This window comes from Pan paniscus, chromosome 19 (genome assembly GCF_029289425.2).
Source record: "Pan paniscus chromosome 19, NHGRI_mPanPan1-v2.0_pri, whole genome shotgun sequence".
Classification (NCBI taxonomy): Eukaryota; Metazoa; Chordata; class Mammalia; order Primates; family Hominidae; genus Pan; species Pan paniscus.
This window is the reverse complement of record NC_073268.2, coordinates 33,693,649-33,708,509: the sequence shown is the minus strand read 5'-3', so window position 1 is coordinate 33,708,509 and position 14,861 is coordinate 33,693,649. Positions and strand designations below refer to the sequence as shown.

Here is a 14,861-nt window from a genome sequence, read left to right as displayed (position 1 = left end):
AGTGGCCCCCAATGAACCAGGAATTCACACTTCCAACTACTCGTGGCCTTGTGTGGTCCTCTCCCCTAGAATCTGGGCTGGGCCTGTGACTAGCAATGCAGTCACACGTGCACAGCAATAGAGTGAAACTGATCCTGTGCCAGTTCCAGGCCTCATCCTTCAGAAGACCTGTCAACATCTGCTTTTTGGAGGCCACCATGAAAGAAGTATGTCTATCTTTCTGGAGAGGATAAGGGGAAAGAGACAGGAAGGTGAAAAGGCAGGAAGGGAGGAAGACAGGGAGAGAGACTGGCACCAAAGCCCAGGTATGCCAGTGTTCCAACTGAGACTAGCTAATACTAAGTCTCCAAATATAAATGAATGTTCTCTGTCAGACATTCCAGCCACAACTGCAACCACAAGAGTGTTGCCAAGCAAAACCAGGAGAACGACCTATCTGAGCCCCAGTCAACTTCCAGAATTGTAAGCAAATAAAATGGTTGCTTTTTAAGTCATTAAGCTTTGGCACAGTTTTATTATGTAGCAGTAAACAAATCATATAAAAAAAACACGCTTAATTCTTGATTATCTATACTAATAGAGTGCACATCATCAAGACCAAGACAATCGAAAAAAGAATGTCTGCCAAATTACACCCACAACATTCATAAAGGCATTCATTCAACATTTATTGAGGCCTAGTATGTGTCAGAAATTAGGGTTATAAAGATGAATAAAGCATGGTCTTCACCTCAAAAACTCTCATTCTGGTAAGGGGGATGGCAAGCAAAAGTAACTATAATGAAATGAATTATGTTCTTACATATCTGGGGCAGCCACAAACTGCCATCAGAGCATAAAAGAGCATTATGATGGGAAAGAGAGTAGGAGACATTTAAAGAATAAGTTGTCAGTTGGAGGAGCAGGGGATGTCACCTTGAATAACAATAATATTTAGTATTATCATGGCTGACATTAATTAAGAATCTCCTATGTCCTAGGCACTGTGCTAAGTGTTTTTTTTTTTTAATAATTATGCTTTAAGTTTTAGGGTACATGTGCACAACGTGCAGGTTTGTTACATATGTATACATGTGCCATGTTGGTGTGCTGCACCTATTAACTCGTCATTTAACATCAGGTATATCTATCTCCTAATGCTATCCCTCCCCCCTCCCCACACCCAGTGCTAAGCATTTTAAATAAGTTTCTCATTTTAATTCCCACAATGGCCAGGTAAAGCAGATACTACCCTTATCCTCATTTTACACAGAAGGAAACTGAAGATTAGGAAAATTTAGTTTCTCAAGCTTTCACAGCTAATACAAACAACTAAAATAACTGCAAATATTAGTGACTCACTGATAGCCCTCAATAATAAAAAAAGGCTGGGTTGGGTGTGGTGGCTCACGCTTGTAATCCCAGCACTTTGGGAGGCTAAGGCGGGCAGATCACTTGAGGCCAGGAGTTCAAAACCAGCCTGGCCAACACAGTGAAACCTCGTCTCTATTAAAAATACAAAAATTAGCTGGCCTTGGTGGCGCATGCCTGTAATCCCAGATACTCGGGAGCATGAGACAGAAGAATTGCTTGAATCCAGGAGGCAGAGGTTGCAGTGAGCCGAGACTGAGACACTGCACTCCAGCCTGGGTGACAGAGCAAGACTCTGTCTCGAAAAAATAATAATAATAGTAATAACAAAAAAAGGCTGTCTTATATTTGTTTGGCTTTTTAGATGACAAATTAGTCATATTCTTTACCAGATTTATAGCAATAAGAATAGTTATCGGCCAGGAGCAGTGTCTCATGCCTGTAATTCCAGCACTTTGTGAGGCCGAGGCAGGCGGATCACCTAAGGTCAGGAGTTGGGAGACCAGCCTGGCGTATGGCGAAACCCTGTCTCTACTAAAAATACAAAAAAATTAGCCGAGCGTGGTGGTGGGAGCCTGTAATCCCAGCTACTCAGGAGGCTGAGGCAGGAGAATCGCTTGAACCCGGGAGGCAGAGGTTACGCTGAGCTGAGATCGTGCCACTGCACTCCAGCCTGGGTGACAGAGCAAGACTCCACCTCAAAAAAAAAAAAAAGTTCTCTATCAAAATTATATACATTACAATCTACACTAAAACAAAATTGCTGGGCTTGGTGGCTCATGCCTGTAATCCCAGCACTTTGGGAGCTCGAGGCAGGTGGATCACCTGAGGTCGGGAGTTTGAGACCAGCCTGACCAACATGGTGAAACCCCATCTCTACTAAAAATACAAAATTAGCCGGGTGTGGTGGCGCATGCTTGTAATGCCAGCTACTCGGAAGGCTGAAGGAGGAGAATCACTTGAACCCCCGGGAGGCGGAGGTTGCCGTGAGCCAATATTGCGCCATTGCCCTCCAGCCTGGGCAACAAGTGCGAAACTCCATCTTTAAAAAAAAAAATCTACACACAAAAATATACCTCTATAACATTCACACACATTTTTTTCTTTCTTTTTTCTTTCTTTTTCTTTTTTTTGAGATGAAGTCTTGCACTGTTGCCCAAGCTGGAATGCAGTGGCGCAATCTTGGCTCTGTGCAACCTGCCTCCCAGGTTCAAGCAATTCTCCTGCCTCAGCCTCCCGGGTAGCTGGGATTACAAGCACCCCCCACCAAGCCTGGCTAATTTTTGAATTTTTAGTAGAGATGGGGTTTCACCATGTTGGCCAGGCTGGTCTCGAACTCCTGACCTCAGGTGATCCACCCGCCTTGGCCTCCCAAAGTGCTGGGATTACAGGTGTGAGCCACTGCACCTGGCCAACTTTTTGTATTTTTAGTAGAGATGGGGTTTCACCATGTTGGCCAGGCTGGTCTTGAAACCCTGACCTCAGGTAATCCACCCAACTTGCCATCCCAAAGTGCTGGTATTACAGGAGTAAACCACCCTGCCCGACCAGAAAATGGCTAGCTTCTTCTTTTTTTTTTTTTTTTTTGAGATGGAGTCCCACTCTCTTGCCCAGGCTGAAGTGTAGTGGCGCAATCTCGGCTCACTGCAACCTCTAACCCCCAGGTTCAAGTAATTCTCTTGCCTCAGCCTCCTGAGCAGCTGGCATTACAGGCGCACCACCACACCCACCTAACTTTTTGTATTTTTAGTAGAGACGGGGTTTCACCATGTTGGCCAGGCTGGTCTCGAACTCCTGACCTCAGGTGATCCGCCCGCCTCAGCCTCCCAAAATCCTGGGATTACAGGCGTGAGCCACCGAGCCCGGCCAGAATGGCTTGTTTTAATTCTCCTTGAACTCCTTCTATATTTCTGGGGAGTTTTAAACTCAACCGGCAGCTTTCAGAGTACCATATTTAAAGATGATTTCTGTACATTGGTGTTGTTCAGGAAATAAAAAGTTAAAAAAAAAAAAAGATAATTTGTAGGCCGGGCATGGTGGCTCATGCCTGTAATCCCAACACTCTGGGAGGCCAAGGCGGGCAGATCACGAGGTCAGGAGTTCGAGACCAGCCTGGCAAATATGGTGAAACTCTGTCTCTACTAAAAATAGAAAAACTAGCCGGGCATGGTGGCATGCACCTGTAGTCCCAGCTACTCGGGAGGCTGAGGTGGGAGAATCACTCGAACCCGGAAAGCAGAGGTTGCAGTGAGCCGAGATCGCACCACTGCACTCTAGCCTGGGTGACAGAGCAAGACTCCATCTCAAAAAAAAAAAAAAAGACAACTTGTAAAAAGATTTATTGGTGAAAAGATTGACTCAAAAACCAATGTAAATATGTGGTCTTTTGCAAACAAATACAGTCAAGCATCACATAATGATGTTTTGGACAATGACAGTTACATACATAATGGTAGTCCCATAACATTATATTACTATATTTTTATGTTTTTACTGTATCTTCTTTCTTTTTTTTTTTTTTTTTTTTTTTAGACCGGGTCTAGTTCTGTTGTCGAGGCTGGAGTACAGTGGTGTGATCATGGCTTACTGCACCCTCAGCCTCCTGGGCTCAATAAATCCTCTCACCTTTGCCTCCCGAGTAGCTGGGACCACAGGCATGCACCACTACACCTGGCTGATTTTTAATTTCTTTGTGGAGATGGGGGTCTCCCTATATTGCCCAGACTGGTCTCAAACTTCTGGGCTCGAGATCTTCCCGCCTTGGCCTCTCAAAGTGCTGGGACTACAAGTGTGACCCAGCACGCCTACTGCACCTTTTCTATGTTTAGATGCACACTTACAGTTATGTTACAACTATCTACAGTATTCAGTATAGTAACATGCTGTACAGACTTGTACCCTAGGAGCAATAGAATATACCATATAGCCTAGGTGTGTAGCAGATGATACCATCTAGGTTTGTACAATGACAAAATCGCCCAATGACACATTTCTGAGAATATATCCCTGTTGTTTTGACTGTATATGTGTGGCTTTTATTTTTACCCCCCTTATTTGCAATTAGTTTTGCTTCCAGTATTTTGGGGTACCAGAATCAATACATTGCAACCTACCACCAACAAATGTTCCTTTAAATATCTACAATAGACTCCACCTCTGTATTAAAAATGAGGCTGTGGGACAGACACAGTGGCTCACACTTGTAATCCTAGCACTTTTTGAAGCCGAGGTGGGTGGACAGCCTGAGCTCAGGAGTTCAAGACCAGCACCTTCTACTAAAAATACAAAAAATGAGCCGGGTGTGGTGGCATGCGCCTATAATCCCAGCTACTCAGGAGGCTGAGGCAGGAGAATTGCTTGAACCCGGGAGGTGGAGGTTGCAATGAACCAAGGTGGTGCCACTGCACTCCAGTCTGGGTGACAAAGTGAGACCGTCTTCAAAAAAAAAAGCTTTGCATCGGAAAAATATTCTTGTAAATGCTTATGATGTTACCAAAATTCTTATAATGCTAACAAAATGCTTATAATGTTAATAAAAATTAAAAATTGATACAAAGTTGCATATACAGTAGTCTCTCAACTTTGCAGAATAATATGTATAGAAAGATACATCAAAATGTTAACTGCAGGCCGGGCAGGGTGGCTCAAGCCTGTAATCCCAGCACTTTGGGAGGCCGAGGAAGGTGGATCATGAGGTCAACAGATGGAGACCATCCTGGCCAACGTGGTGAAACCCCATCTCTACTAAAAATACAAAAATTAGCTGGGTGTGGTGGCAGGCGCCTGTAGTCCCAGCTACTCAGGAGGCTGAGGCAGGAGAATGGCTTGAACCCAGGAGGCAGAGGTTGCAATGAGCCGAGATGGCGCCACTGCACTGCAGCATGGCGACAGAGTGAGACTCCATCCCAAAAAAAAAAAAAAAAAAAAAAAAGTTAACTGCAGTTGTCTGTAAGTAGTAGAATTATAGGTTATTTTAAAACTATTTCATCTGGGCTGAGTGTGGTGGCTCATGCCTGTAATCCCAGCACTTTGGGAGGCCGAGATGCACGGATCACCTGAGGTCAGGAGTTTGAGACCAGCCTTCACCATGGTGAAACCCTGTCTCTACTAAAAATACAAAAATTAGCTGGGCATGGTGGCGGGCACCTGTAATCCCAGGTTCGGGAGGCTGAGGCAAGAGAATTGCTTGAACCTGGGAGGTGGAGGTTGCAGTGAGCCAAGATTGAGCCATTGCACTCCAGCCTGGGTGACAAGAGCGAAACTTCATTAAAAAAAAAAAAAATTATTTCATCTGTTCTTGGTTTTCCCTGTATCTGGATTTAACCTTTTCTTAGAATACTATAATAGGGACACTTTAAATACTACTACTGTAACAAATTATACACAGATTTTTGTAGTGTTTTCAAAATGGGTAACAGAAGGGGAAGTGGGAGATAAAAGGAGCAATAATGGCTTTCTTTTCTTTTCCTTTTTTTTTTTTTTTTTTGAGACAGTTTCACTCCTGTTGCCCAGGCTGGAGTGCAGTGGCATGATCTCGGCTCACCGCAACCTCCGTCTCCTGGGTTCAAGCAATTCTCTTGCCTCAGCCTCCCGAGTAGCTAAGATTACAGGCGCCCACCACCACACCCGGCTAATTTTTGTATTTTTAGTAAAGATAGGTTTTCATCGTATGGGTCAGGCTTGTCTCAAACTCCTGACCTCAGGTGATCCGCCCGCCTCAGCCTCCCAAAATGCTGGGATTATAGGTGTGAGCCACCACGCCTGGCCAACAGCTTTCTTTTCTTTGCTAAGCTACTGAGACTTCCTGTCTTGGTTTTTTGAAATAACTTTTGAGTGGTTTTTTTTTTTTTTTTTTTTGAGACGGTCTTCTTCTGTTGCTGAGGCTGGAGTGCAGTGGTGCCATCTTGGCTCACTGCAACCTCCATCTCCCAGGTATAAGCAATTCTCCTGCCTCAGCCTCCAGAGTAGCTGGAATTACAGGTGCATGCCACCACACCTGGCTAATTTTTTTTACATTTTTAGTAGAGACAGAGTTTTGCCATGTTGAAGGCTGGTCTCAAACTCCTGATCTCATGTGATCTACCTGCCTCGGCCTCCCAAAGTGCTGGGATTACAGGCGTGAGCCACTGAGCCCAGCCACCAACTAGTATCTTAATTAGGTACCAGGATCTTACCATTTGCTCTTGAAGGCGCAGAGACTTGCTTTTGTCAGTGTCCTGAGAAATACTGAATCAGAATACCAAAAGGTACATGAAAGCCAACATAGTCATTTTATAGAGTGAACTAGAACACACAGACTAAAATACTGGCATTTCTCACTGTAGACACCTCCAGTACCTCAACTAATTCCCCTTTGATAATGTACCAAGATGAAGTTTTTGGACTTACAAAGATTAAAGACCAGGCCTTGACTTTGGCGATGTCATCAAGGTGGTGCCACTCTGTGAGGCCTGAGTGGCCAGCTGACATCACTACGTGACATTTTGATCAGTTATCTCTACTTATGTTTTTGTTTTTGAGATGGAGTCTCGCTCTGTCGCCCAGGCTGGAGTGCAGTGCTGTGATCTTGGCTCACTGCAACCTCCGCCTGCCCGGCTCAAGCAATTCTCCTGGCTCAGCCTCCTGAGTAGCTGGGACTACAGGTGCATGCTACCACACCTGGCTAATTTGTTTTTTTAGTAGAGACGGGGTTTCACCATATTGGCCAGGCTGGATCTCTACTTATAACAAAGAGAAAGGCCAATGCTGTAGAAATAGGACAAGTGATGAAAGATATAATAGAAGTGAAATCTAAAAATGAATACACAAATAGAACTTACATTTTTCTTACTTGTTTTGTTTTTAGGGGTAGTAACCTAAGTATCAGCCACCAAAGGAAAGAGGAAAGCATAAATCCATGAGGGCAGTGATCTATTTCCTTGAACACAGAATCTAGGACCTAGAAGTTTCTCAGCCCTACAGTAGGCACCCAATAAATATTTATTGAGTGAATGAACAAATGAATATTTAAGGACAGTGGGAGTTAATTTCTTTGGTATTTACATCTTAGTACCAAGGATTCCAAGGATTCCAGCGAGCTATAGAGAACTATTCTTAATGATTTCAACATCAGCTAGGCCAAGTTGGCTGTAAACATTATCTGATTTCCTGAAGACAATGAACAGCTTTCTAGCCTTTAACTTATTCAAACATTAAGAGTTAACAGACAATCCTTGCATTCCTACACAGAACTTCCTTTTCTCTGAAAACAGAGGGTAGAGCCCAAACTTAACCACAAGAGGAGAAACTGCTACATGTTGGCAGTTTTGACAGAATAACTTAAAAACATTTTTATTCTTCTTCCTTCTAAATGTTCATACAACATGATTTCTCAATACGAGACAAATTTCATGCTAGAGTTTAAAGGATAAGAAACTAAAGCAAAGACAAAAGGTAGGCCAGATGCAGTGGGTCACACCTGTAATACCAGTACTTTGGGAGGCCGAGGCAAGAGGATTGCTTGAGCTCAGGAGTTAGAAATCGGCCTGGCAGCTGGGCACGGTGGCTCACCCAGGCACGGTGGTAATCCCAGCATTTTAGGAGGCTGAGGTTGGCAGGATCACCTGAGGTGAGGACTTCGAGGCCAGCCTGGCCAACATGGTGAAACCCTGTCTCTAGTAAAAATACAAAAAGTAGATGGGCATGGTGGCAGACGCCTGTAATCCTGGCTATTCGGGAGGCTGAGGCAGGAGAATCTCTTGAACCCAAGAGGTGGAGGTTGCAGTGAGCCTAAGGTTGCAGTGAGCTGAAGGTTGCAATGAGCCAAGATTGTGCCACTTCACTCCAGCCTGGGCAAAAGAGCGAGACTCTCTCAAAAAAAAAAAAAAAAAAGAAAGAAACTGTCTGGGAAACACAGGAAGACATCATCTCTACTAAAAAAAATTAAACAAAATTAGGCAGGCGTGGTGGTGTGTACCTATAGCCCCAGCTACTTGGGGATCTGAGACAGGAGGATGGCTTGAGCCTAGGAAGTTGAGGCTGCAGTGAGTTCTGATCATGCCACTGCACTCCAGCTTGGGTGACAGAGCAAGACTCTGGCTCAAAAAAAAAAAAAGAGGCTGGGTGCGGTGGCTCAAGCCTGTAATCCTAACACTTTGGGAGGCCAAAGTGGGTGTTCATCTGAGCCCAGGAGGCTGGACAACATGGCAAAACCCCATCTCTACCAAAAATACAAAAAATTAGCCAGGTGTGATGGCACGTGCCTGTAGTCCCAGCTACTCGGCACACTGAGATGGGAGGATCACTTGAGCCTGAGAGGCAGAGCTTGCAGTGAGCTGAGATTGTGCCACTGCACTCCAGCCTGGGTGACAGAGTGAGGTCCTTTCTCAAAAAAAAAAAAGAAAAAAGAAAAAAAGTATGCCAAGAGTTTCTGAAAAGGTTAAACAAAAAGTTACCATGTGATCCACCAATTCCTAGCTATATTCTAAAACAACTGAAAACATGTCCACACAAAAAGTTGTCTACAAATTCTTTATAGAAGCATTATTCATAATAGTCAAAAGTGGAAATAATCCAAATGTCCATTAATTGATGAATGGTTAAATAAAATGTGGTATATCCACATAACAATTATTCAGCCATAAAAAGGTTTGAAGTACTGTTACATGCTACCACATCAATGAACCTTGAAACATTATTCTAAGTCAAAGAAGTCAGTCACAAGGGGCTACATACTGTATGAGTTCATTTATATGAAATGACCAGAATAGGCAAATCCATAGAGACAGAGTAGTTTTGTGGTTGCCAGGGGGTATGGGAGTGACAGCTAAGGAGTTCTTTTGGGGGTGATGAATATATACTTGAATTAGACACTGGTGATGGTTGGACAACTCTATGAATATACTAAAAACCACTGAATTGTAAACTTTAAGGCATGACTTTTACGGTGTGTGAATTATATCTCAATAAAAAAAGTCACATGCCAGGCAGCACAGTGGCTCACACCTGTAATTCCATCACCGGAAGGCAGAGGTGGGAGGATCTTTTGAGCCCAGGAGTTGGAGACCAGCCTGCGAAATGTAACAAAACCCTGTCCGCACCCCCGCCAAAAAAAAAGAAAATAAATCATCTGCCAAAAAGATATAAAATCAGCAAGTAAAAAATACAGACAACAGGTGGCATCCCTTCCTCTCTGCTCTTCTCATGCTTCTCCCATGCAAAATCCTTGACTAAAGTGCCATATATTTTACAGTTATTCTGAAAATGACTGGAACCCTAAAAATATCCAAACCACCAAACAAAAGCAGCTGCTTATTTTGATAATATTTTTGTACCATAGACTTTCCTTAAAATGCAAGTTGACAGAGGACTTACGCCACAAACCCAAACATGCACAATCCACTAGAGTCAGCTTCGAGAGATGCTGTTGTAACTGCCACTGGCACAAAACACATTCCCAAAAGAGACTCACACTTACAAAAGAGAACTACATTATTACTCAGTCTAGTCAGAAGGCAATGTCATCAGGAACCTAATTGTGATCGATGTTCATTTAGTGTTTTCTGTCTCAAGCCCAAGACAATGGGCCTCAAAAACAAAACAAAACAAAGCTCCTAATAAACTAAACTACAGAAAAGCATGTCCTGTATTTAAATTGTTGGATATAAAATTGAAAAAATATAGGTTTGAAAATTGAATACTGAACCATCTAGGGTGTAATCACATGATTTTTTTTAATGCATCCAATATCAAGAGAAATTAATTACTTCCAGGTGCTAAACTCACTCATTTAGTGTCAACTCTGATTCTTAATTGCTAATACAAAAACAATAATCATGGTCATATATAATACATCTTAACTGACTTAAATGTTAGATTGTATTTTAATATCTTTCTTTTTATACAATGTCTTACATCTAGAGTCCCTATTTCAAAATAGCAGAAGGAATAACGCAGATATTTTCAAAGAGAAATAGAGATGAGTGCATTGAAAGGCCTTGAAAAGTATTCACCAAATCAGCATAATCATATCTAGATTCTGCTTCCGGTTTCGGTACTAAAATGCAAATGATGTCTGGCCTACACTGGCTTTACAAATATTTTTAAATATATAAAACCCGGCCGGGCGCGGTGGCTCACGTCTGTAATCCCAGCACTTTGGGAGGCTGAGGCAGGTGGATCACGAGGTCAGGAGTTCAAGATCATCCTGGCCAACTTGGTGAAACCTCCTCTCTACTAAAAATACAAAAATTAGCCGGGTGTGGTGGCGCAGACCTGTAATCCCAGCTACTCAGGAGGCTGAGGCAGGAGAATCGCTTGAACCCGGGAGGCGGAGGTTGTTGCAGTGAGCCGAGATAGTGCCACTGCACTCCACCCTGAGCGACACAGCGAGACTCCGTCTCAAAAAAAACAGATTATATATATACATACTTATATATGTTTGTATATGTTTTATATATATATAAAAAACCCAAAACATGTTGAGTCGTTAATGATGAGAATATCCAAAGACACTGTTAGCACAGCACTTTTCTACCATTTTCAGGTTATATGCAGCAAGGAAGTGCTAAGACGACCAACTAGATTAATATCAAGTATGACCCAGAGAAATTCAGATGGAATCCCACTCACTCAAAAAGCACTTATTAAGCAGTTGCGTTAATAGTACTCTGAAGATTATCCGTCCTATCGCCAATTGGCAGCGGGTTATATCCTTTTCTATATATATTCGAGGGTATAGAGAAACCATATGGCTTTCCTGTATCTTTGATAACTCTTGCTCTGTGAAACAGATAACTGCACCACTTGAAATTATATTTAGCTTTTCCTTTCAGCACTCCTCTCAAAATCTATTTTTCCATTTCTCTATACCTTTGTATTCCCTCTCTCAAGGAAAAGGAAATCATTTTCCTTCTGCTCTTCCAACATAGCTTCACCTTCACCTTAAATTTTAAACCTTCTAGAACGGGATTACTCTAAATGATTTTTTAAAAAGCATTCAAGATCGTATGACATATTATTCAGGCATTAACCGCATTTATTTAGTGTCAACGCTACTGCTTCTCAATCTCTACCTCTCCCTCACTCTCGCCCCTTAGTCCTCCCCTTCCAATATCCATTTTGTCTCCACTTTCAGCTCTCCCAGGTCACTGTCCCACCTTTTCCTCAGGCTCTCTAAAATCAGTGCCTACCCACCGCAGGTTTTTTACCAAACAGTCTCCTCCTCCCCCGACTCATCACTACCCGCATGACCCCCTCGGATTCTGCTCTGGTCCCTCACTCTCCCAAACTTCGGACGCCACCGCTACTCCCATCGCTGCCCCACAGTTTGGTGAACGCTCCTCACACCCTCCCTCCACCCCCAAAACTTCCCCTTACGACCTCCCCAACTCCCACCTTCCCCGTTCCCAGACTCCATTAGGTCTCCTTTCAAATGAATGCCTCTTCCCTACTCCAGAGTTTTCGGACACTCCCACCCCTCAAAGCCCTCCCTGCCTTCGCCCGGCATCCGCGCCACCCCCGGGCCCACAGCGCCCCTGTGGGTGTGGCCCTCCGACCTGCCTCCGCGCCTCCCGCAGCCCCTCAAGCCGGTGACCCAGCTCCCGCCGGTAGCTCTGCGCTGCCTCCACGTTCTCGCGGGCCTCCTGCAGCAGCAGCTCAGGCTCCAGCTCCATCGCCCCCCTCATCTGGCCGCGCGGCCGGCGACACCTAGCGCGGGTTCCCGACTGCACCGGGCGCCTCCAAGCGGCCCGGCGCGGCCTCGCGCAGGCGGAAGCACCGCCCAGCCCCGCCGCCCCATGCCCCACGACGACCTTGATTGACGGGCGCACGGCGGCGCCTCGCGCGGGTGGCGTCCGGGTCCCAGCGCCGCCCGCCCCGCGGCTCACCCCGCCTCTTCCGTGCTGCGGCACAGCGCCGCTGGTTGGGCCTCCTTGGGAAACGTGCTGAGGCCTGGCAAGGTTGATAACCCGCACCTTGCCAAGTGCTTCTCACAGCTCATCGCATTCTTGCCTGACCTTCAGCCCTACCTGTATCTCCATTGCTCAGATGAGGAAATTGAGGGATAAAGGGGGGAATCGGCCGGGCGCGGTGGCTCACGCCTGCAGTCCCAGCACTTTGGGAGGCCGAGGCGGGCGGATCCCTTGAGCTCTGGAGTTCGAGACCAGCCTGGGCAACACGGCGAAACCCTCTCTCACCAAAAATACTACTACTATTACTATTATTACTACTACTACTGCTACTACTAGCAACACGTAGTGGAGCACGCCTGTGGTCCCAGTGGATCGCTTGAGCCCAGGGGCCAAGGCTGCAGTGAGCTGTAATGGAGCCACTGCACTCCAGCCTGGGCGACAGAGCGAGACCCTGTCTCTAAATAAAAAATACTTTTTTTAAATTAAAAATTAAAAAAAATAGCGAATCGACTTTTCCAAGCCGCAGAATTTGAGCCCAGATCTGATGACAAAAGCCCTGGTCCTTAAGAGCAGAGCAGGCCTTAGGGGAGGTTACTAAGACCCAGGTGTCAGCGGGGATCAGTGGCTCACGCCTGTAATCCCAGCACTTTGGGAGGCCGAGACGGGTGGATCACTGAGGTCAGAAGTTCAAGAGCAGCCATAGCCAACCTGGTGAAACCTCATCTCTACTAAAAATACAAAAATTAGCCGGGTGTGGTGGTGGGCGCCTGTAATCCCAGCTACTCGAGGGCTGAGGCAGGATAATTGCTTGAACCGGGAGGCAGAGGTTGCAGTGAGCCAAGATTGTGCCACTGCACTCCAACCTGGGCAACAAAGCGAGACTCGGTCTCAAAAAACAACAACAAAACCCAGGTGTCACCACCCAGAAGCTCGTGGACGAATGGGGGATCCAAGAGAGAGGCCCAAGAGATGACCAGCAGGACAGCAATTCTGGCACAAGTCCAAGAAGGGTATTGGCAAGTGTTATCTGTAAGGACCGTAGTGAATAAGCTGGGCTTGGGCTTGCCAGACCAGAAGGTATCTGTCACAATAGGTGTGACTGTATGTAATAAAACCTTATGGGCAGGGCATGGTGGCTCACACCAGTAATCTTGGGAAGCTGAGGCAGGAGGATTGCTTGAGCCCAGGAGTTTGAGACCAGCCTTTGCAACATGAGGAGACCTCCTCTCTACAAAAAGATTTAAAAAAAAAAATAGCCGCGGATGGTGGCGCCCTCCTGTGGTCCCAGCAATTCAGGAGGCTGAGGTGGGAGGATTCCTTGAGCCTAGGAGTTAGAGACCAACCTGGGTAACATAGCAAGACCCTATGTCTATAAAAATAAAAATAAATAAATAAATAAGTAAAATTACAAGGAAAACTTCCATAAAACCAGGACACGAATCTTGGTCTCATTCAACTTTGTTTTCTTAGTCTGATGGAAGGCAAGAAGTGTGTATCTAACATATCTACACTATATCCAAAAACAAAACAAATAAGAAAATTGAAGGAAATATTCTAAAACTGCTTACCCCTAGACTTGACATTTTTGGATGCATTGTTTTTAAATTTAGAGCATGAATTCCTAAAGAGTAAATGCTCTCGAGGAAACTGGTTTAGAAGTAGATGTCTGCTAGCCATCAGACAGGGTTTTACAGAGATATCTCCATGGCATCACATTGGTCCAGAACTGACTTTTCAAGTGTACCCAGAGGATTCCAGGGAACAGACTCTTGCTAATAGGACTCACAAGAAACAAACTAAGCAGCTTGCCAATTTATTTATTTACAATAGGAATATAATTGTTGAAAAAAATCACAATAGCTGGAAAATCAAGTTATAACCAGAGAGTTGGATTCAGATCAGAATACGTTGGTCATCTGGTCAGCAAAGGCTTTTTCCCTCTCCTGTCTCCAGCCTCTTCTCAGAAAGCTCCTAACTGGGCTGGGCGTGGTGGCTCATGCTTGTAATCCCAGCACTTTGGGAAGCCTAGGTGGGTGGATCACGAGGTCATGAGTTCGAGAACAGCCTGACTGACAGGGTGAAACCTCATCTCTACTAAAAATACAAAAAATTAGCCGGGCGTGGTGGTGGCGCGCACCTGTAATCCCAGCTACTCAGGAGGCTGAGGCAGGAGAATTGCTTGAACCCAGGAGGCAGAGGTTGCAGTGAGCTGAGATAGTGCCACTGCACTCCAGTCTGAGCGACACAGCAAGACTCCGTCTCAAAAAAAAAAAAGAACGCTCCTAACTGTACTGGACACATAGTTGACAATTTTTTGCTCTCTGACTCCACCTTTCATTCCAGCTTTTTTTTTTGAGACAGGGGCTTGCCTGTCACCTGTCACACAGGCTGGAGTGCAGTGACACAATCAGGGCTCACTGCACCCTTGATCTCCTGGGCTCAAACGATTCTCCCACCTCAGTCTGCCTAGTAGGTAGGATTATAGACACCTGCCAGTAGACCCAGATACTTTTTTAATTTTTTGGTTTGTTTGTTTGAGACAGAGTCTCCCTCTGTTGCCCAGGCTGGAGTGTAGTGGCACCATCTCGGCTCACTGCAACCTCCACCTCCTGGATTCAAGCA

General features: G+C 45.0%; 1 protein-coding gene and 1 pseudogene across 3 annotated transcripts in view; both read right to left on the bottom strand.

Annotated features, from left to right (window-relative positions):
- CRLF3 (cytokine receptor like factor 3) overlaps positions 1 to 12,142 on the bottom strand; it is a 54,420-nt gene extending 42,278 nt beyond the window's left edge. Inside the window, exon 1 of one of the 3 annotated variants that reach the window (XM_034942133.3) lies at positions 11,886 to 12,142. In XM_034942133.3, the coding sequence (XP_034798024.1) occupies positions 11,886 to 12,014 (129 nt within the window). In that variant the 5' untranslated portion in view covers positions 12,015 to 12,142. The remainder of the gene's footprint in view (positions 1 to 11,885) is intronic. The other 2 variants (XM_055101333.2, XM_055101334.2) reach the window with 2 other exon arrangements.
- The window catches only part of LOC100991242 (leucine-rich repeat-containing protein 37B-like), a 423,125-nt pseudogene that overhangs the window by 143,902 nt on the left and 264,362 nt on the right, over positions 1 to 14,861 (bottom strand).